This window comes from Pectinophora gossypiella, chromosome 14 (assembly GCF_024362695.1).
Source record: "Pectinophora gossypiella chromosome 14, ilPecGoss1.1, whole genome shotgun sequence".
Taxonomy (NCBI): domain Eukaryota; kingdom Metazoa; phylum Arthropoda; class Insecta; order Lepidoptera; family Gelechiidae; genus Pectinophora; species Pectinophora gossypiella.
The window spans coordinates 1,267,615-1,291,587 of record NC_065417.1 but is presented as its reverse complement, the minus strand read 5'-3'; the positions used below and the strand labels follow the sequence as shown (position 1 = coordinate 1,291,587).

The window sequence follows — 23,973 nt, the reverse complement described above, 5'->3', positions numbered from 1 at the left end:
TGTGGCAAATGTACAATAAGTAACGTCAAAAAAAACCGTAAGCCGCTAAGGAGTAATGAGGAGAGCGCGTAGACTGCGTTTCGCTCTAAATAGTCGTAATAAGTACATTATACTGAGGGGGTTAAAAAGGTCACAAAGCAATTTTGCATTGCGCCCATACTTTTATATATGCGCAAATGACAAATTGCAATATTGCTTTTGATGTCTTTTCAGCCCCTGTTTACTGGACGATTTCATCGCATCGACATCATTGTCTTGTCTATAAAAAGTCTCTAACACATCCTCCCAGCGAAACATTTTGCGGGTACTCGTAAAAAATAATAAGGGTCATACGGAAATGTAGCGAGTTACGAAGCCTGTGGAAATAATACTGCAGGGCGATGACCTCTCGAATTTTATTTGGCGTTGCTAAGTTGATAATGATGAAAATAGGGATGTCTGTTTTTGTTATATATCAACGCCTTAAAACTTGGGCTCACGGTTCCCGGGTTCGAAATGCCGGTGGGGACATATCTTAAAAATCATTTTGTGATCCCTAGTTTGTTTACGATCTTGCAGGCTAATCATGCGATTGTCCGAAAGTAAAACTAGCTTCGTAAGTAACATAGACTGGAAAGTCCCTTATTTTCGGATGTCGTTACTGAGAGAAAGATTCGAATCATCATCATCATCAGCCCATTAACGTCCCCACTGCTGGGGCACGGGCCTTCCCTATGGATGGATAGGGAGATCGGGCCTTTAACCATCACGCGGGCCCAGTGTGGATTGGTGGTTATTAACGACTACTAATGCAGCCGGGACCAACGGCTTAACGTGCCTTCCGAAGCACGGAGGAGCTCGAGATGAAAACTTTTTTTTGTGGTCACCCATCCTATGACCGGCCTTTGCAAAAGTTGCTTAACTTCAACAATCGCAGTTAGAGCGCGTTTACCGCTGCGCCACCGAGCTCCTCGAGATTCGAATAATTCGAATTCGAAAAAAAATCGAATACGATCTACCAAAACAAGCAGATTTATCTCCTTAAACATTTCTACCAAAAGGATTCCAAATATTTCGTCACCCCAATTCCATTGAATTTTCTCTTTGAATTTACAACTTTCTTTTCATGGCACTCGCGACGTACTAGGTACAAAAAGTAAATACTTTTAGTATTTTTTCGATTGAGATGATCCGATGCCCAAAATGAGGTGTTTGCATATTAATTGTTCGTTAAAACTTTTCTTATTTACAACTAATTAGAAAATTTACATTCCATTTTTTCAATGTTAGGCACGTTAAGTCGTTGGTTCCCGTTACTACTTACTGAATGTAAGTACGTAGTCATTACGTGTCGAAGGACGTAATATACGATCCCGACGACCCGATCACTCTAGCCATAGAGGCAGACACCAACACTTCAGAACCCCGATACCGACCCCGCCGGCGTGGTCGACGATTTCCCTCGAGGGTCGATTAATTCTTTCAAATATTTTTCCTCTCAGACGACGCCCTGAGCCGAGGTTCGCGCCCAACTGGGCACCCTTAGTCCTGTTTTCTTAAACGTTGTACCGGGTGAGAGCCTTCAGCGCTCCCCATTTGTCCGGCCAAGTAGTTAATGCCATCTGCGGCAAATCTACAATAAGTTACGTCAAAAAAAAGTCATTAAGTACGTGAGTCATGTCAGGCGACTTTTGCAGCTCAATAATAACCCTGACACCAGGGTTAATCAGATTGATCATCTACTTCACAACCCATGTGATATAAGAAGAAGTTGAACATCATCTTGATTTCTATCAACCCATATATTTCCATATCCGAGTACAGATTTGAACATTGGTGTTCCCGGGAGCAGGACCCAGCTGGCAATATTTCAAGATGTCCCCGGAAACTTCCATTTATCGCGGCGAATGCATTGACAGTCGCATAACGTTGTGTCATAGTTGCATCGCTATCCTGTATCTATCAAACATGAATTCGAAAACAAATTCGACAATCATTGGTTTAGGCCTGTGCTGGATTCGAACCTGCGACCTCAAAATGGGAGGCAAGCGGTCTACCAACTAGGCTACCACGGCTATGAGCGGAATCAGAAGCATGATGTCAAATTGTTTTTTACAGAATTGCGCTGCAGGAGTTTCGTGCAAAGTAAAGTTTATAATGCGCAGATAAATCACAATGGCCACTGTAAGTCTATACTTATAATATAGTAGGTAAGTAAGTACTTACCGTGCACAATGACGTTATCGGCAGGAAGTGTCGCCAACTGCAACAATCATCGGAAAACTTATATGAAACATTCGCCTATTTATTATACTCTTGAACAAGATATTATTACCTCGTGTATTGTGTAATGTGAAACAAATAGGTTATTGTTTATAATTTACGTATTTCAAGCAACCAGTTAATATACCTTAACAAAACGAATTTCGAATTCATGACAGCCTCTGTGGTCCAGTGGTTAGAGTGTTAGGCTCACAATCTGGAGGTCCGGGTTCGATTCCGGATGGGGACATTGTCGAAATCACTTTGTGAGACTATCCTTTCAGGCTTGAATATTCTGATTGTCCTAAAAAGTAAGATGATTCCGTGCTTCGGAGGGCACGTTAAGCCGTTGGTACCGGCTATTAGTCGTAAAAACACCTCCACCAACCCGCATTGGAGCAGCGTGGTGGAGTATGCTCCATACCCCCTCAGGTTGATTGAGGGGAGGCCTGTGCCCAGCAGTGGGACGTATATAGGCAGTTTATGTAACAAAACGAATATATTACACCTACATTTATTACATCACGCCTTTTGCCCGTTGGGGTAGGCAGAGACCACGGAATTCCACCTAGAATCCTGACACTTTCGCTTCTTCCACTCATCAAAGACTTCATACATGCTCGCCGGTTTAGAGTACTCTTAGCCTGGCCTATGGATAAAGCCTGATTTTAAAATATGTGGACTTCTTTCGTAGCGAAGCGTTTTAAACCTGGTAAGTATCATCTTAATAAAACAACACATAACATAAACTCAAGACTATATCCCTATTGCGGTATTCAGAGGTACATCCATCGCAAGATGAACTAAGATTTAGGGGGACCAATATGAGTAGGAGAGACAGTGTAACATCTCACAGGCTTCGCTCGGGACACATTCCTTTGAATAAGTTTGGACATTTAATGGGTAAAGTGGCTTCACCACTGTGCTCAGAGTGTGGCGTCATAGAAGATGTTGAGCTCGTGATGAAGGGGTGTGTGCGGAACGAGTACGAGAGATACAATTATATAAGCAAATTTTGTGTAGGAAAGCGGTGTATAAAGCGAAAGTTGATGGTAGGGCTGGCAGAGAAAGACCGAAAAGGACTTACGACGACCAATTTGGAGATGTCCTTAGAAAAGGTTCAATACGATCTACTCTGAACCGGCGTGCGTGTATGAAGCGATTGATGAATGTGGAGGAAGCAAGACAAGTGTGTCAGGATCGAAGCAAATGGAATTCTATAGTCTCTGCTTACCCCGGCGGGAAATAGGCGTGAGTTTATGTATGTTGTATAGGAATTAAGGAGGTGGGATGGGCTAACAGCGTTTTGGCTTATCCTACTTCTGAAAAATCGAAAGCTTTGTATAAAATAGTTAACTGTGCTTTAAGATGATAGCTTTAGTTCAGGATTTGTTTATGTACACACAGTCATTTGTACTGAGTCTTTCATCGGGGGTGGCATTATGAGTCTCTGATAAAACCCCCTGTAATAATAAAAAGATTTAAAAAAAACTAAGTACCTACCCAACGTGATAGGTGGTGGGCCTTATCGCCGTCTGTAATGGTCGAGCCAACTGTGTTAGTGAAAACTGCACTTAAGATAAATAAACTACTCATTGGTGCAAATCCGGTATCGGCGTTCGAACTGGCATTCCCCGTTTGAGAAGCAAGCCGGTGTACAGTCATGAGCAATATCATGTACCCACTTTAGAACCCTGTCGCACTCGCATAATTTGACATTTAATGAGACTTAAGGTTTAATTTGTCAAAAAAGTTAATGTGACAAAGTTTCAAAATGTATACATATTAGTACTCGCGACCGTCATCATCATCATCATCATCATCATCCAAGCCGTGTCCGGCGACGGGGACTCCTAAATGTCTACCCCAGGTCAAGTTTCAAAATGTATATCTTTACTGTTTCTTAGTACTATACGATCCCGACGACCCGATTACTCTAGCCATAGAGGCAGCCAATCAGCTCGCGACACCAAACACTTCAGGACCCCGATACCGACCCCGCCGGCGTGGTCGACGATTTCCCTCAATCAGCGCTTATCGCTATCGACCCACTAGGGTTAATTCTTTCAAATATTTTTCCTCTCAGACGACGCCCAACTGGGCACCCTCAGGCCTGTTGTCTTAAACGTTGTACCGGGTGAGAGCCTTCAGCGCTCCCCATTTGTCCGGCCAAGTAGTTAATGCCATCTGCGGCAAATCTACAATAAGTCACGTCAAAAAAAAAACTCTTTCTTATGTAAAGGCGGTAAGACTGAATTTAAAAACTTCTAACTCTTACCGTTATATCTACTCACGTTACTAAATAACATTACTCCATATTTAAACAGCAATAAAACTGTCACACACAGATTACCACATTGTCACATAAACCCATCAATTGGCTGACAAACTGAGGTGCTAACTGTCGACACCAAACACTCTTGCGCAAGCGGCACTTGTCATGAATCATTGTGATATGTCATGGCGACGAGCAGCTTGCTTCAAATAAAGTTCTTTAAATTCCAGATTTAGTATTCAAGAAATTAGGCCGTCAATTCATCATTGCTGTGTTTTTTACGTAACTTTCTGCCCGGACATATGGTGAGCACAGAGGGCTCTCACCCGGTACAAAATTTAAGACAACAGACCTGACGGAAGATAGATAATATTTGAAATAATTAATGGCGGTAATGTAAAAATACTAATAAAACAAACAAACAAATTAAACAAAAACAATAACGAATACAACCATCCCGCAGTCAAGCTGTTTGTAAATGTTTGTTTCCTGGTAGTGGTTGCCTGGAAGAAATTGCTCTATAGCAATAAGGCCGCCCAAATTGTACTGTATTCATGATGTGTTATGTCTGATTGTTGGTATTTACTTCTGTGCAATAAAGTATATTTGATTTGATATGATGTAAACAACATCTTGCTGAGCTGACATCTATTTTTAGAGTTAAGTTTTATTTCTTTATTTTGTTCACTATTCTATTCTGTGTACCACCTACTTATTTCTAAAATAAATTATTTTCTTTCTTCTTTCTTAAATAACAACCAAAATAAATGTAAACAAACAAACAAAAACAAACACGTTAATGTAAACATTAACGAATTGTTTTATATAAGTAAGAGTAATAAATAATAAGTGATAATTCTAAGCACTACACTCTCACTCCAATACCCGTCTCATTAGCACAGACCAAGACCCCAATAACCCCTGAAAGGGTCTTACATTGACGATATTAATAGTCCGGTCCTGTAGACAAGTGCCTATTTGCTGTGGAGTACGTAAATATTTTTCCCACGGGCCATTTGGGTAGGCACGGATCGTTGGCGAAGCGCTTCGCTCGTTTCGCCAGTCATGGTGTTTGCCACCGACCCTGATGCTTGAGCACGTATCTGACTTGGATTAGGGGTCCGTATTATGAGTAGTAATAACATAAATTATGGGCTCAGTCACAGCAATGTCTATTGTTTTAATTAAGTAGGTAGATAGATACAATGTATATGTGTGTGTGTGTGTGTGTTATGTTGTTGTGCAATAAAGTATTAAATCAAAATCAAATCAAATATACTTTATTGCACACAACATACAAAACAAATTTACACAAATGGACGAATGATACTGCACAATCTGGCGGCCTTATTTCTAATCTAATCTAATCTAATCTAGCCTACAAGATCCCACTGCTGGGCAAAGGCCTCCCCTTCCTCTTTCCATTTTTCGCGGTCCTGTGCGTATTCCGGCCAGTCCCTCCGGTAAGCGTCCAAGTCGTCACGCCATATTTCTAAGCAGTAATTATGAATTATTAAGTATTATTGATTGATTGATAGATAAAATACTTTGTTGAGCACAAATGTAAACCAAATGTTAAATGCTGACCATCTGCAAACTGTAATACCATTTTTATTGCGAATAAGTGATTAATGAATTATGAATTACAATGGGGACAAGATACAGAAATAAAGACGACAGATAAAGAAAAGCACAACAGGCGGCCTTATTACTCATGCAGCAATTTCATCCAGGCAACCTTCGGGGTTACGCGCTAATTTGGCCCTTCCAATACCCCTTTCTTGATTTTTGTTTCATTTTTGTGCAATAAAGTTATATTTCATTTGATCATGTACTCCCATGTCCAGAAATCACCATCGAGGGTTCAGTTGCTCATCAGAGATTTCCTTCCAATCCAAGTCCAAGAGTGTCAGGATCAAAGCAAATGGAATTCCATAGTCTCTGCTTACCCTGGTGGGAAATGCGCGAGAGTTGTAAGTTTGTGTGTACTACTTATAATCAATCATTTATTTGCAAGAACACAAAGTTAAAAATCTTATTAAAAAAAGTAAAAAAGTACATGTATTCAACCTATACGAAATGTGCAAATATTTATATAAAACATAAACAGCTTATACACGTCCCACTGCTGGGCACAGGCCTCCCCTCAATCAACCGGAGGGGGTATGGAGCATACTCCACCACGCTGCTCCACTGCGGGTTGGTGGAGGTGTATGAGCTTGTAGCCCGGGACCAACGGCTTAGCGTGCCTTCCGAAGCACGGAATCATCTTACTTTTTTCAAGTCTGCAATGTCCTTAGTCCTTCCCAAACAAAGGACAGTCTCACAAAGTGATTTCGACAATGGACCTCCAGATCGTGAGCCCAACGCTCTAACCACTAGACCACGGAGACACGGGGGTATTTACATAATTATAATTAATTATTATTAGACTTCATATAGTTGCTCCCAATCCAACCGAAAGTTTTACGGAACCATCAAAACTCTAAGACATTTTACGCTAAGTTTCACGTTATTTGTCACGGATTGCGTGCACAACGCACAGATAAAAGTTCGGGTGCAGTACATACAAACAACCAACCATACATACACAGGGTTGATGAGAAAAACCAATAGGACATTACTCGCTTGAGGAAAACATCACGCTTCTGGCGACGGCAAAATATTTGAGCAAACATTCGGCTGATATCCAGAAGCCGAACATGATGAATCGATTATCTTTAAACATGCATTTGTCGTGGCAGAAGGGTTAAAATGGCCACATCGAAGCAATAACATATAATAAGAAGAAAAATTCGTTTAGTAAAATCGTTTATTCGTTAGTTTTTTTTTTCTAAATTTTTTAATATTAAGAAGTTTATGTAACAACGTCTTAAACCTACGTCTAAAAGATTATATCTATCTATCTATCTATCAATTCATCTAAGAAAGCAATAATGCTATTTGACATGTGTTTGGATTGCGCACTTACTTTTATATGCGCAAATGTCGAATTGCAATTTGCGTTTTAGTCGAATTGCTTCGATGTGGCCATTTTAACCGCCCAGATCTTAGAATTGAGCATTTCGTGTTCGACCATTTCATGAAATAGCCAACTTAAGTTGACTGGTTGAAACGTCAACTTTTAATGATATTTCAATCAACGTTTGGCCATATCGTTAATGTAGGCGGTGTCCATGCTATGTGGTGTAATAAAAATGCGAATAGTCGATTAATTTCTTAGGTTCAAAATTCCTAATCGATATGACGCCTGACATGGCTCATGTAACGACTACATGATTACATCAGTAAGTAGTAACGAGAACCAACGGTTTAACGTGCCTTCCGAAGCACGGGTCATCTTACTTTCGGACAATCAGGTGATCAGCCTGTTATGTCCTAACCAAATCAGGGATCACAAAGTGATTTTTGTGATGTCCCCACCGGGATTCGAACCCGGGGCTTCCGGATGGTGAGCCCAACGCGTTGTTCCTTCATTTAACCTTCTAATTTCATAGATAACAGACATTTGTTTCTTTTATCTTTGTTGTATAACCATTTTTATTACACCCAGGAACAATTACATCTTCCACCCATTAATATTCTGATCAGATCTTACAGCATTAATAATCTAAAAGACAGAAGAATATCACTGGACATGGCCTTTTCACACAATATAGTTATCGTTGTGGTGATTTATCAGGTAATCAGATGAATTTATCAATTCAATCAGATGGACAGGGATGGCTGTAAGGGGCGGTTGGAGGCCATTCGCGGGGTTTTACCCCATATTCTAACATCGTGGGTTTTTCACCCTATATTCGCACAGCTATGGGCACGTTGCCCATTTGTGGGTATTTTGCCCCATAGGTATTTCATATAACTATGACACATTTCAGTTTTGGAAAACTTGTACTCGAGAGGTTATCCAATTAGAAGTTAATGTATTTAAATAACCATCCTAAAACTTGTGGTTACATTTATATTATTTATTTATAATATAATGTAATGTTGGTATATTATGTTTTGTGATATAAGTATATTTATTGTGTAACTTTAAGAGGGAAAGTCCCTTCGATCCAGTTAGTCAGACGACAAAGTACCCAACAAGCAAATGCCAACAGATTTTACAAAAAGTGTGTGTTGTGTATCCGAACATAAAAAGTAGTAAGTATAGTTATAATAAAAATGGCGGCTACGATTTGGAGCGAATCACTGTCACATATTTTTATTTCGTAAAGAATATTGTTTTGTGCCTAAATATCAATAAAAAATATTGTGTTACTTCATTATCTTATGTATAGGTTATAATACATACAATATTATGTAAAAGATGAAAGTTATTGATTTCGCAAGTCAATTTCATAATATAACCTTCCACTACACACACGCTAACACAGTTCATTTAAATTTGCATGCTAAGATATCCTGTCATTGGCGAATAAATTTGTACATGTAATATATAAGCAAACACCTATTGTAAATGCTGTTGGATATCTGAATAAATAAATAAAAATATAGGGAAGCAATATAGGTAGGTAGGTACGGTCTGCGTCTTACCTGGTCCAACGCCTGTCAGTGGCTGTGCAACGGGGCAATGCCGCTAGTGTAATGGGTTCGTTTGGACCAGGTCAGATTCAGAACACTTGAACGCCTAGTTGAATGTGACGAAGTTACGTACCATGTTTCTGATTATGAGTTTTGATTTTATTTTTACCCACGACGGAACGGAGCAGGTATATGCGTTTAGAGTGAGAGATGTTTGTGTGTGCGTTTGTGCAAAGTAATGTTACCACCTATCTTCTAAACTAATGATCTGATTTTGATGCGGTTTTCAATAATTATGTTATAATGTTACCTAGTAAAGATTGTTTATGGTAGCAACGTAATTTTATACGTAATGTGATCCAAATATCAAGCAATAATTATTTTTATGTAAACTTCTGCCATTACATTGCATTTTGGAATAATTATGTACCCGAGTAATGAGAAAATAGGTAATTATCAAGTTTAAGCTGTACAACCCCATCTATATTGTTTTTGGTGAATGCAGCCTGGAAATTCCCTCGTTAGGCTACAGAAAAAAAAATCTATTGTTACCAATAGTTACCAAAATACTATGTGGGTGTTTTAACATAATCTATTCTTAAAACAGCCGTTAAAAATACAACTCAATCTTTCTATTTGACATAATAAAATGTATCAATATTATTTTACAAAAAAAAGCTCTTGATCGAATTTCCGAGAACAACGGATGGCTGTCATATATTTTTACAAGGGAAATCATTCGGCGTGTGCGCAGGTCACAATGCCGCCTGTTTTCCCGCCCACCTGCTAACGGTACGTTTGTCCCAATCAAACTGCAATCCGAGGTCTGTTCCTGTTTTTACTGTAAAAGTGATGGTAAAAGGACTTTAACAAGATTAATATGCTAGTTTCCAACTAGTCAAATCAGTTACTTTTTACTAAACGTTAAAAAACCAAATTACTATGGAATTTATATGAAAAAACACATTGTAATGTCATAGAAAAACATGATAAAATGTCGGACTTATTATTATAATTTATCTTGGTAAAAATTAGTTTTTCGTTAGTTTTACATCTGTCTTTATTAGTAATCAGTATTTCATATTCTTTCTTGAACCTAGTACACGACCCAATTAGTAGTTAAGTCCGAAATATAGTGAAGAAACTTACATCTGCAGAGGTGATGGAGTTGAACCGCGTGTGTGGATTATAAATTCGTTTTTTCTTGGACTTAGTGACTTGGACTTTCCTTCCAATCCCGAAACCCACCCGCGATCTACACGAGCTCATTACACCATCCTCCTTTTATCTTTGGTCTTCCAGACGTATGGCTGGGTTCCATCCCTATTTGGTGGATATCCCAACTATTCGTACAAAGCGCTTCGCATCGTCCTTCATTATACGCACTGCTAGGGAGTGGAATTCTTTGCCGTCTTCTGTATTTCCGAATGCATATAACCCGGGTGCTTTCAAGGCCAGAGTGATCAGGCACCTTCTGGGTGAGCTCCAATGCCTCCGGGCTAGTCTGGGGCCAAGAGCAAACCCATCAAAGGTAAAAATACCCACTTCTGTAACAACAGCAAACAAATCATGGTAGAGCAACTGGGAATAGACCGATAGACGCAGGTACAGAGTGGAAGCAATAACAATGCGTGATTAAAATGTGAGGGTATGCACTTACAACTATGTATGTATATATCATTGCCGTGTATACTTTATAGCAGTATGGCAACTTACAAGAAAGCTCAGTTTCACATATGTGTGGTGTGAGGGATTTTGTCAAAAATATGCTCAGGAGTTTAGTGGCCATACCCAAAAAAATGTGAATGTTGAAATCAGTGTGTTGAAATCAAATAGGCGCGTCGTTATTGAGCTTTTGAGATTTAGTTAGTTGTAGGCAGGTACTTTACTTATGTCAACACATTACGAACACGCAAAAAACTTATCTCTTATTCTTCGCATATGTCGCCTAACGCGTAGGTGTGAGGGAGACAGCTCGCTCTTCTTACTCCGCGCCTTACGGCCATTTAAGACTAAAGTAAGACCCAGAGGGGGTGAGGTCGGCGCCCGATACGAATTGGCGCGGAGGGGGGGGAGTTACCGTGCTGTACGTTATTATTTATTCTTTGCTAATTGCACACTCATTTTACATAAGATAAGTATAATCACAAATACTGAGAATTATTGAGGACAGAAGAGGCAAGATGATTGGAAACCTAATAAGACACGACGAATTTATTAAAAACATCATAGAAGGAAAGATAGGAAGGGGAAGACCAAGAAGAGCTTACATGGAACAGATTAAAGAGAAGGTTAACGTCGTGTCTTATAGGGAAGTCAAGGAATTGGCCTTTGATAGACTGGAATGGAAAATGCTACACCGACAAGAGCGTGGCTCTTAAATTGATGATGATGAAGTATATTGTACGGGTAGATTCCGGTTGCGGAAGGCTGACTAATATCCATAAAATATTTCCAGTGACACTTAGTGGAGAAACGTGGTGGAGTAAACTCCATATCCCCCCCGATTGAAGGGAGCCCTGTGCCCAGCAGTGGGACGTGCATTAGGACTCCTTATATAGGTCCGAGGCTTTGAGGAGCTCGGTGGCGCAGCGGTAAACGCGCTCGGTCTGCGATTGTTGAAGTTAAGCAACTTTCGCAAAGGCCGGTCATAGGATGGGTGACCACAAACAAAAAGTTTTCATCTCGAGCTCCTCGGTGCTTCGAAAGGCACGTTAAGCCGTTGGTCCCGGCTGCATTAGCAGTCGTTAATAACCACCAATCCGCACTGGGCTCGCGTGGTGGTTTAAGGCCCGATCTCCCTATCCATCCATAGGGAAGGCCCGTGCCCCAGCAGTGGGGACGTTAATGGGCTGGTGATGATGATGATGATATAAATTCGAATGTGTATGACTGCTTTTAAAGACTCAACAGTTATCTACGAATAAATAATCCGGCGGTCTTACCTACGTCACTACGAATTTGCGTTACTACTAGCTTGTAAATATATCGGTGGAGGCATGATGTTGGCAACACAAAGAGAGTTATTATCGAGCATTGTTCGCTGGTCACACTGAGTTCACGGCAGCTGTAGGTCACTTGTATGATTCTAATACTTGTTATAAGGATTATTAATACCGGATGAGAGACCTCAGCGTTCCCCAATTACCCGGTCAAGTAGTTAATGCCATACAATACAATACAGTACAAATACACTTTACCATCTGAGATCAGAAAAAGGACTATTTAAGTATAATGTTGAAAGGAAGGCTTTTGCTGAGCGCAGTTATGCCTGTAATGTCTGAAAGGCAGAAATTCAGAAAAACTATATTTCACTAGCTTTTGCCCGCGGCTTTGCACGCGTTAAATTGCGAGATGTCTTCTCAGACTTGCAAGTTTCCTCGCGTTGTTTTCCTTCACCGTTAGAGTAAAAGCGTAAGTGACTGAAAGTGACCTAGTCACAAAATGACCTACAAAGAAAGTGTCATTCATAGAAAATGACCTATGTCGCCAAAATGGTATGGTTTTCCTTTCCTAATGTAAGTAAGTACTTTACCAATATTTAGTCCTACCTTGAGAACTGCGAAAAGTCCCATATAAAATTTCACCACCTCTTTGAAGGGGTTGGGGGCAGATTTCAAAAAAAATTATGCTCCATTTTTTTTTTGTTAGTCACAAATGTACCGCTTGCCAAGTTTTAGCTTTGTACCTTGATAATTGCGGAATGCTTCATACAAATTTCCACCCCCCCATTTTATGTCACTCTCCATCCCTTCAACTATCTCCACTTAAAAGATCACGCTAATTCGTCGCTCGGTTTCGACGTGAACGACGGACATTATACAAACAGACACACACACACACACACTTACCCATTTTGGTATAATATTAGTATGAATTTACTTACCTACTTAATTACTTGTTCTCTGTTTTTTGTCACAAAAGTATTTTAAGACTTGTGGAATTGTTTTAGGTACCTACCTAAACACTTTTTACATAAGGTCACGGCTACATCCCAATCGGGGTCTGTGGTGCATCCATCACAAGTTGAACTAAGTACCCTCACCTCACTAAGCATCCTGTTAGACCTTTTAATGCGAAGTCCTAAGATAGATATGACGAACCAAATAACGACGAACAATGGAAATAAATAATAAATTAAAAGAAACACTGTTGAAATAAAACACATCACTGTTTAATAAGTTTAGTAAGTAAAACAATTTCTAAAACAAGATATAATGAAACGATGGCATGCCAGGACAAACCCAAGACGATTTATCGGTTTATTGGTATGTCTGCATTATTCCATATATACATGTACATTTTTTTTGGTTAAATAAAAACAAAAACCGTGCCCTTTTCTAGATAAAAATATTTTTAACTAAATTCGTCATGTCGATTGGTTATTCCACACAGTCTCCAGCCCTTAACATCCCTGCTATCTAGGGTGACCATTATTTTCCCATTACGCCCCAAACTCCTATTTCGCCGGCATTTTTTAAACGTTACATTACTCTTTAAAGCTGTTTTAAATGGCAATAAATATTGTACTGAGGTCTCTGAAAGATTAAAAACATTGATTGTTCTTTTTTTGACGTGTGGCATTAACTACTTGGCCGGACAAATGGGGTGCGCTAAGGCCTCTCACCCGGTACAAAAAGACAACAGGCCTGAGGGTGCCCTATTGGGAGCGAACCTCGGCTCAGGACGTCGTCTGAGAGGAAGAATATTTGAAAAAAATAATCGACTCTAGTGGGTCGATAGCGATATGCGCTGAATGAAGGTAATCGTCGACCACCCCGGCGGGGTCGGTATCGGGGTTCTGAAGTGTTTGGTGTCGCGAACTGATTGGCCGCCTCTATGGCCAGAGTAACCGGGTCGTCGGGATCGTATATTGATTGGTCGAGACGTAAAGAGATGGAACTTGAAATGTTAAGGATGACGATGTTTATTGATAATGAGCTTTTTTGTTTGACATACATGCATAAACTCACGCCTAATTCCCACGGGGGTAAACAGATTCTGACGCACTTCTCTTGCTTCCTCCACATTCATCAATCGTTTCATGCAAGCATGCCGGTTCAGAGTAGATGGTACTAAAGCTAAGGACAAAAAATAAAATCAAACGCTGTTAAACCTTAAAGGTTAGTGTAGGTATGGTAAACTTGAGTAGGTACTTACACTTAGATAGAGTGCGATTGTGCGTCGTAATCGAGGCAGGAGAAAAGCCCGCGCTGCAATCCTGCGCACATAGACGATTCCCGTAATTGCTGTAATACGAAAGGGACTTTATTTAAAGCCATAATGCTACAGAATCACAATAAGTATAGAGTATTTTTCTTTAGCGTGACTTTTTTATTGTAGTTTTGCCTCAAATGGCATTAACTACTTGGCCGAAAATAAGGTGTTCAGCGGTGAAGGAAGTCTCGGATATGACCTAACCTGTATTGGGCCGGTTTACCCTTCGGGATGGAAGCTCAGATAGTCGCTTCTGTAAAAACCGAACCTGTCATATCTTCTGGTTAGGTAAGCGGATCCTGTGAAAATGGAATAACGCTAGGGAGATGATGATTCCATCCATTCACTGCAACCTTTCCTTGCTTATTTGCCTACATACAAAAGATGCGAGTGTAAGTGATAGAGTTGGAAGAGGAAGGCCTAGGACATACTGCGATCAGATCCAGAATATTTTAAAGAATGGCCAGGTCAAGAGTACTCTAAACCGGCTAGCATGCATGAAGTTTTTGATCTTCTTCTATCGTGTGGGTTGTGAGGTGAATCACCAACCTCATCAACCCTGGTGTCAGGGTTATTATTGAGCCGCCAAAGGCCCCTCACATGGTTCATGTAACGACTACAACGGGTATGTAAATCTTTGCTGAGAGTGAAGGAAGCGAAGGTGGAAGTGTTAGGATTGTAGTAAGTGGAATTCCGTGGTCTCTGTCTACGAGAAAATAGGAGTAATCTATATGTATACAACAATACAAGAATTGTCCCTTATTCTCAATCGCACAGTATCTATTGTAGTGCAACGCTCGAATACGATCAGCAATCATGTTTTATTCAACCGACGCAATAGACTGCTTTTTAATACGGCTAAATGCAGTTCAGAATTGTGGAGCAAATATTTGCATACAGATATGTTTGTTGAAGAAACTCTCGGCCTTTGTCGGCATTGTCTGATTTGGCGAAATTGAAACAAACACCTACTTATCTAACCAAACTAATCCGGGTGAGAGCCTTCAGCGCTCCCCATTTGTCCGGCCAAGTAGTTAATGCCATCTGCGGCAAATCTACAATAAGTCACGTCGAAAAAAATAAAAAAATAATCTAACTAATGGCAAAATTTTAATATCGTCGCGTTATAGTGAAAACCATGTACCTAGTACGCCTTTTTGAAAAATCTCATTTGCATGTGATTTTCTTCAACAAATCCAATAATTATATTAGATAAATAAAAACATTAATAATAATAAATGTCTCCATAATCTGCATAACTCGAACCGGGGATTGTCTTTGGGTGCACTCCCATAGTTCAAGCAGGGATAGGTAATCGCCGGTTGGTATCCCATCACCATTTATCCATCATAATATGTTGGTCAGATATCATGATCTTGACATTACTATGCCCTTAAACGCATATAAAAACATTGCACTGGCTGCTTTTTGTTAAATTATTTTTATTTTTTAATATAGTTTATATCTTGTTTTTCTTGTTCACTTGATTGTGCATGCTGTGACTACTTGTAATTGAGCTAGCTCTTAATCTTTTTTTTATTGTCTGATAACTTTGCATGTGCAGAGTGTAGCTTGTAAGTTGTCCATAATAAATCATCATTCATCATCATCATCAGCCGTACGACGCCCACTGCTGGGCATAGGCCTCCCCCAAGGATCTCCACGACGCCACCACCATCCGACGGGATGTAAGGGGCTCCAAATGACATCTTTCGGAGCCCAAGCCAACCTCGCCTGCACGCGGTACATCCTGCTGTTTAACGAAAGAGGCTCTGGCGACCCACCAACACGCACTGGACCAGCGCGGTGGGCTTATGGTCCAAATCCCCCCCAATATGACCATAATAAATAAATAAATAAAAATAAATAAATCACATTTAGATTGAATTGTCATAAGGGGCCTCTACGTATTGGCTTCGGCTACCCATGTCTTCCAAAAGTCCGAGACTCCATAGGCCCGAGATATGGAAACGACATACAAATATATAATACGGTAAGCGGACCCTGTGAAAAACAGGATAATGCTAGGGAGATGATGATGATGATACAAATAAATAATAGTAAGTAATAATACTTTCCATCATTATTCACGGCCTCCATCATTATTCACGGCCGTGGTCCAGTAGTTGAGCGTTAGGCTCACGATCCGGAGGTCCTGGGTTCGATTCCCGGTGGGGACACATCACATAAATTACTTTGTGGTCCCTAGTTTGGTTAGGACATTACAGGCTGATCACCTGATTGTCCGAGAGTAAGACGATTCGTGCTTCGGAAGGCACGTTAAGCCGTTGGTCCCGGTTAGTACTTACTGATGTAAGTACGTAGTCGTTATATGAGTCATGCCAGGGGCCTTTGGCGGCTCAATATTAACCCTGACACCATTGCTGATGAAGTTGGTAATTCACCTCACAACCCACACGATAGAAGCTGATATATTATTATCAATATTCTTGAAATTATTTAATATTATTATTGGTTTTGTTGAAGAAAATCACATAGTTATGTAGTTTTTATTTTTTCATTTAATTTATTCCGGGTAATTTCGAGGAAACTATCGTGACTATTGCAAGGTTTTGTTCCTCAATCGATTATAAATTACGAGAGTAAGTTTATGTATGCATACTACAGTCCGGCATAGAAACAGAGTAATGGTTACTTACGATATTGATTGTCCGTGCTGCCGATTGGGGCGTTCTAAAACTTTGCCCTCTTTGGCTGCAATTTGCTCGACTCCTCATTGATTTATCTCTCCACCTTGCGTCGTCCCCCGGGAAATCAGAGACGTGTCGACAACTACATTATTGCTGGCTGCTTGTTTTATCCCCATTCAGAGATAATGTGTCTTTTCTAACCGTCTTCTAAAGAAAAAGGTTTTCTTTTTCTTATCCGTTGTGTTGATTTTATAACTTTAGAAAAGTGGGTAATTTTAAAATTGTGTTTAGGGTTCCAAGTAGAAAAAAGTCGTGGAAAATAGTAGTTATTTTTTAGTTTTAATCAAATCCACCTTTAGGGACATTTAGTCGTTGATTTTGTTTTAATATTACGTTTGTTCGCTATAGGTTTTCCGACGCTTAGGTTTTTGATTTAATCTAATAAATACACCTACTATTATTAGACAGGTTATAGAAATAAAAATTCAACAGTTCCGTATATTAATGTAGTTTTATTTTTAAATAAATATAACCAATAACATTTATTACATCACAGGAGCAGGGTATCATAAAACACAATCAAGTTCATCGCAAATACACTACCAACGCGCATCCTCAGCCAAACTATTAAAAAAAACATTCGCGCATTTTTTTTATCTGGTTTGGCTGAAGACATTTGTGCACATGCCTTATTTCAATTGACATCCCTTATTAATTTATAAATAAGTTAACTAAAGTTAATAATTATTATTAAACTAAGTTGTGATCAGTACAGTCACGAAGGAAATTGGTTTTAATTTTGTGACAATATGCGACGGAAGCATTAGGCCATTTTAGCGTTGTGCGTTTATGTATAAAAAAATACTTACTATAATTTAGTCCGGTTTTTGTCATGAGTGGCTCTATTAATTGGTAAAAATTTTAATTCGTTGTAATTTTGAAATTCACATAACATTATTATTTTTTCTAAGCTTTTTTTTTGACGTGATTATTGTAGATTTGCCGCAGATGGCATTAACTACTTGGCTGGATTTTTTTCTAAGCGAATAGGTACTGTGATATCTACCTCAGTAAAATGGTCGCATTTAAATTATTTTAATTTTCGACTGGGAACTTAAGTTTTTTTTTATATAATAGACTCAAGCATTGTATCCATTGTGAAACGATTTTTCTCCATTTTATTGGAACAAAAAATAAAGGAAAAAGATAATATCGTTAGCAATGAGGAAAACAGCGGGAAGCCCCGCGGGCGGTCAGCTATCAAGCCAGAACTAATGTGACACAGATTTGCCCAATTTTCTCCTATTTTATCACATATTTCTATGGAATATATTGCAATGGCTGAAAAACTCTCCGTTGTCTAAACCAGTGATGTGTCGTAAATGTTCCTAAATTGAAAAATTGTTCCTAAAATAAAATCTCTTTGATAGTAAGAAGTCACTGGCTCCTTTTATTCGAATTGTTTTTTCTTATACTCTGATCTCATCTGCCATATTTTTGGGCCTTTTTAGTTTTACTGTCGGAAATGTTCCCAAGATAAAAAAGAAACTGCCCTAAGTCTTTGAGCTCGTGAAATCAGATATATCTATTTCAATAGTTATAATAAACAGCCTCTGTGGTCAAGCGGTTAGAGCGTAGGGCTCACGATCTGGAGGTCCGGGTTCGATTTCCGATGGGGACATGTCCTTTGTCTGGTAAGGACATTGCAGGATTGAAGCACCAGATTGTCCGAAAAAGTAAGACGATTCCGTGCCTCGGAAGGCACGCTAAGCTGTTCCCGGGCTACAAGCCCAAATACCTCCACCAACTCGCAGTGGAGCGGCGTGGTGGAGTATGCTCCATACCCCCTCCGGTTGATTGAGGGGAGGCCTGTTTGTTCCTTAAACATAGCTGGCGAGTAGGTGTATATATTTTATGTATCTCTGCTTACCCCTTACCGGATACAGGCGTGATGCCATGTTATGTGATTTTCAATTTTACAGTGTGTGTTTCTGTTGTTCCTATTTAGTCCAAATTTTATTATGTTTTAACGATTTTATCCTAATCCAGCAAATATCAGATGATTTTGTTTTATTTATTTACCGAGTTACGCTGAAACCAGTCGCCATATTAGTTTTGCATTATTGAATAAATAGAAATGATTAAAAAACAATATTCACATACTGCGATCAGTAGAAGTACAAATCCACTATACTCTATACAATTACAATCAGACATTATCATAATAATTAGTTTTTGAAATGTATTTTTATTCGCCATATTTATTATTTATATTGTATTTTCTTTTTTTATATTTCATTACATTTATATCATCGTTTTTGCTCAATAGTATAGATTGCATAAAAAACAGACTTTATATTTCAACGAAGATGGCGTAGGAAAATACATTTCAAGTGTATATAAATTACGAAATCTAAAGATATGCATAACTAGAAACAGGTTAATAGATCAATCTACAACTAAATACACTTTTTACAATCCATAATACGATCAAGCGAAATTCCTAAGTTTTCAAATCCATCATCTAAATGGTTCTCTTTTGGTTTGAAAATATATATAAGTATTTAGAAAAAGTTTTTTATTTTGCAAAATATACTTTTCAATAGGTTCTTAGATGGAAAATTATCTTAAAAACAGGAATTCACAAATCACTTAACCATATTTGTAGCTTAAATTTTCGATTATTTATCTCAATAAAATGCTTTACTAGCTGTAAAACTTTAGTTATCATCAAAAAATATCAGCCAGTAGTTTTCAACCGAACTTTGTGATCATTATTTACTAAATCATGCTTAAAACTGCACAAGGCAGCTCGATCATTGTGAATTGCTATATCGTGCGGTGGGATGATTTACTACATTGTGTGCGTAACTGTACCTGAAGGTAAAGGACCTACCACACAGCGCGACGCGACCTGGGTCATATCGAAACATTTGAATGTGAGCATTTGAATATTCGGTGACTGATGTAAGTTAATAGTCGTCACATGAGCCATGTCAGGGGCTTTTGGCGGCTCAATAGGAACCCTGACACCAGGGTCGGTTGACATCGGGTTGTTAATCCACCTCACAACCCAACCGATAGAAGAAGAAGAATATTCGGTAAGTGACAGCACTGGCAACCTAGATATACTTTACCACGCGTCAAGACTTATCTGGGTAGTTCTTCGAACACCAGATGTCAATATCATAACCGAGAACGCAAATATATCCTAAAATCATAGATCTCTTTTTGCAAATATCCAATTAGAACTTAAGTACGTCGTTAACTTCCGTTAGTTCTAACTGGATATTTTCAAAAAGACCGAAGGTTCTAGGATAGTTTTGTGTTGAAAGTAATGACACTAACATCGGAGTTCGAAATATCCACTCATCTAAGGAATTTCTACATATGACCCGAAATGAGTCAGCAAAAAGTGGTGAAACCTCGAACTCTCTTACATGTGCTTTAATACTGACATAGACGAACTTACGTACGTTATACTGACAATCTTACCCTAATATCGCATATCAATGCGATAACGAATCGTACTGTGAGGAAGGTCACTAACGCATAAATATCTCTGACAAGTCAATTGTGAATGATTGCATTGATCGCTGTTCTTATTGTGATCTTTTTTTATTTTCTCCATGCAGAATGTAATGTTCAGTATCTTTTTGGAATCGCCATTTTTTTTCGTGTGTGAATAGAGATGATGACGATGAATTAAGCGAATTGAAAAAAAAAAGATTGATACGATGGGTCGAGCCTCTCAGCGTCTGATTTATTTTTTAGGTTTTATTTCTTATTTTCTTAAGTCCACAATCTCACTCGACGACAAGTGAAATAAGTATCTAAAGGTATTTTTGTAAGGGTATTTTTTTGTAAGTACATATATTTTTTCAAACCAAAAGAGCATTACAAATATTATTTTTAACTTAGTAAAGCTAGTAATACTGTACATACCTTTATCAGGCAACGTTTGTTTGAAAGTTGATGGTATTTAAAATTATTGTGTCAAAATTATATCTACTGCTTACTTCGTAACAGAGGTAAATGAAAGTGAAACGTTAAGTACTTTGTACAAAATGACAGAAAGATGCTTTGGCAAGATAAACGTCTTAAATAAATTCATAAAATAAATGGTTTTTAAATGAAATGAATTGACATTAATTTTAGATTGTAAAGAGCCAATTTCATCAAAATCATAAATACAAAACTCTTAATGTAAATTGATGCTTATAAATTAATAAATGAGGTAATTTAAACCATTGTGACTAAGCTTTGTGGATGATCAAATACGACCTACGTCTAACTTGTACAATCGCGTACACAAGTAGTGCCACCTGTCAAAGTTCAAGTCTTAGTTTTCATTTCCCTTCGATACTAAAATGAAAAAAAGATTTTGACAAATGGCGCCGCTCCAAATATTGCCAGCTCCAAAAAAACAATATTTAACACGCTTTCACAATAACAATTGTACAAAAATGCAAGAAATGGAACGAAGCTTGATTAGTCTTAAAATTAATTTATTTTTAAATAAATAATCTTATTAAATGTACATTAACAAAATCCTAGAGAGGGAAAAAGATTTCATATACAAAATGTATATTATATTTTTGGCTTAAAAGTCGATGATGTAAAACGGATGGATGCGGGAGGATTATGGTATTTTATTATTTAAATACGTTTGTAATTATATCAATAATCATGAAATGGATGGATGGCTTTTCATGTCAAAGAATAATTATATGTTCAACAAGTGGGCAAAGATGTTTTTTTCTGGCAGTGCTGCGTTTAAATCACGAACTGGCGAAGTAGAGTAGAATTAAAATACACTACTGTACACAGTTAGTGCTTTAAAGGCACAAGACATAAAAACAATTTGCCCTCGTGTGAAACATATAACTTTTCACCTCTACCAGCGAGAAAAGTTTTATAGGTTTTAGAAGTCGTAAGACCGAATGATCTTTTAAAACCAAACCCCATTATATAACTATTGTTTCTGGAAATCTCAGCCTTACTTATATAGCTAAGTAGCATTACAAACCTGTTCTGTCATATCTTTTCTAGACACTTGTTCTCATAACTTGGCGTACTCATTTTCGCCATATATCATAAAAATTGTAGTAGACATTTGAATCGCGCCATTTTGTTTTGTATTTTTTTAAAAAAGGTATTTTAAGAATAACGTTTTTATGACAACCAAACATGATAAACATAAAGTAAATTAATGTTTACCAGTGATTATTTTAAAGATTTTGTTTTTAAAAAGGCAACAGTAATTTCAATAAGCAACTTACATAGTTGAGTGCCAAGTTTACACTGTAGGTCAGGCTGTATGGCTAAGTTCAATTGCCTCCTCCAAATCAACCAGCCACTTTGTCTAGCAAACGAATAAAACGCGTTTTTCCTCACTGTTTTTACTCAAGAAAGTACCCTTTTCGTGCTGGAGAGGTGAAAAGATGTTTGACATTGGCACGCTTGAAGCCAGAATAAAGAATCTGGCATTTTGTGATCTAAATCCTAACCGACTAGGTGTTATTGTAGAACAGCACGATATATTGGCAGTAACAGTTATTAAAACAATTGTGGACTTTGACGACGACTCAGAGAATCACAATTTATTGTTATATCCACTCATTTTTACTGAAAAATTACAACGAATAGATAATTCAAATTGTAAAATGTACCTATGTACATGGTTAACTCGAGATATTTATTTACGCTGTGGCAAAAAAGTACAAAAATAATATTCGGCATTCGCAAAAAAGTGAAATACACGAAATACACGATAATAATCCAAATGTTTATATTCCACATTTCTGATTCTCTGAAACATCTCCAGCCCACATGACGCACGGAACAAGACGGATTCACCTTACGATACAACAAGAACATTGAAGCTGCTGGCTCCTCTGATTGGTTGGCTAAGACCGCTGACTGACCGCTGATTAGTCGGGAAACCGCCGGTTGGGCGCTGCTTCGCTCAGATTGGCTGGCTAGTGGCAGTTGATGGCGCGGCGCTGCAGGCGACGTATGCGTCGATGCCAGTCATCGCGCCATTCCAGAAGCAGTGTTCTCTCGCCGATCGTCAGCCCTGGTAGACCATTCGATGCCCCTTCTTTTTCCACTCCTAGGATTAGGTACGACCTGTGAATGAAAGGTAGTCTTTATAGTAGGTACATTTTTTTACCACTACGAAAATACCAGTTAAATAGTATGAAACAAGAAAATAGTTCTCTGAAAATCTTCCGAATAGCGATGTTTAGGTGATGGCCGTGGTCAGGAAACAGACGTACATAAACACATACATACATAGCGGTCAAATACATAACCCTCTCCTTTGCTTCGCCGCAGTCGGGTAGAAACGTGGTAATGATTGGTATCGTGATGTGAAAAGTTCAAGAAAGTACAGTAAAAGATGAGGGGCGAAAATCAGGTAAAACATTTTCACATTGTGGTAACGATTGATGCTCAAAAGTTTTGGTAAAATCAAATTTGAATTACAAAATTACCTCTCACTTAAATGGTTTAATAAATCACCTAGGCTAATTGCTCATATCATGGTCCATTATCGGTTCCGATATGCCAAGAATTTGGCACGATTGTAGAAACAATGATAAGGTAACTTGAGGTATTTAGGTCTGATAAGTTAGTTTAGAAAATTCCGTACAGTTGCACCTTTTGTGCAGAGTTGGGGCTTGTTTATTATGTAAGGAATGCAATTACATAGCGTTTTGTTTGTTTTGTGGTTAGCATAGGTGTGGTTCTGACTTAACTGTGGTGTAATGTAATCCGGAGAAATTAATTCTTGCTATAAGCGCGTCGGACCTTTCGAGCTTTTTTGTAACTTATTGTTGATTTGCTTCAGATAATACACTACTTAGCCTGATTAAGGGGGAATTCAGAGGGTTCTCTTACCCTGTACAAAATTTAAAACAACAAGCCTGAGGGTGCCCAGCATCTTGGCTCAAAGTGTTGTCTGATAGGACTTCTGTAGGTATCACTGTGTTATTTAAGTTACTAATCTTCTTCTTTTAATCCTTTATCCCCGTTGGGATGAAGGCTCGAATAACAGAT

At 38.5% G+C, this 23,973-nt stretch overlaps 1 protein-coding gene across 2 annotated transcripts in view; it reads right to left on the bottom strand.

The window, feature by feature from the left end:
* Window positions 1–21,922: 21,922 nt before the first annotated feature.
* Window positions 21,923–23,973, bottom strand: part of LOC126372467 (netrin-B-like) — a 215,986-nt gene continuing 213,935 nt past the window's right edge. Inside the window, exon 7 of one of the 2 annotated variants that reach the window (XM_050018244.1) lies at window positions 21,923–23,043. In XM_050018244.1, the coding sequence (XP_049874201.1) occupies window positions 22,893–23,043 (151 nt within the window). In that variant the 3' untranslated portion in view covers window positions 21,923–22,892. The remainder of the gene's footprint in view (window positions 23,044–23,973) is intronic. The other variant, XM_050018245.1, reaches the window with a different exon arrangement.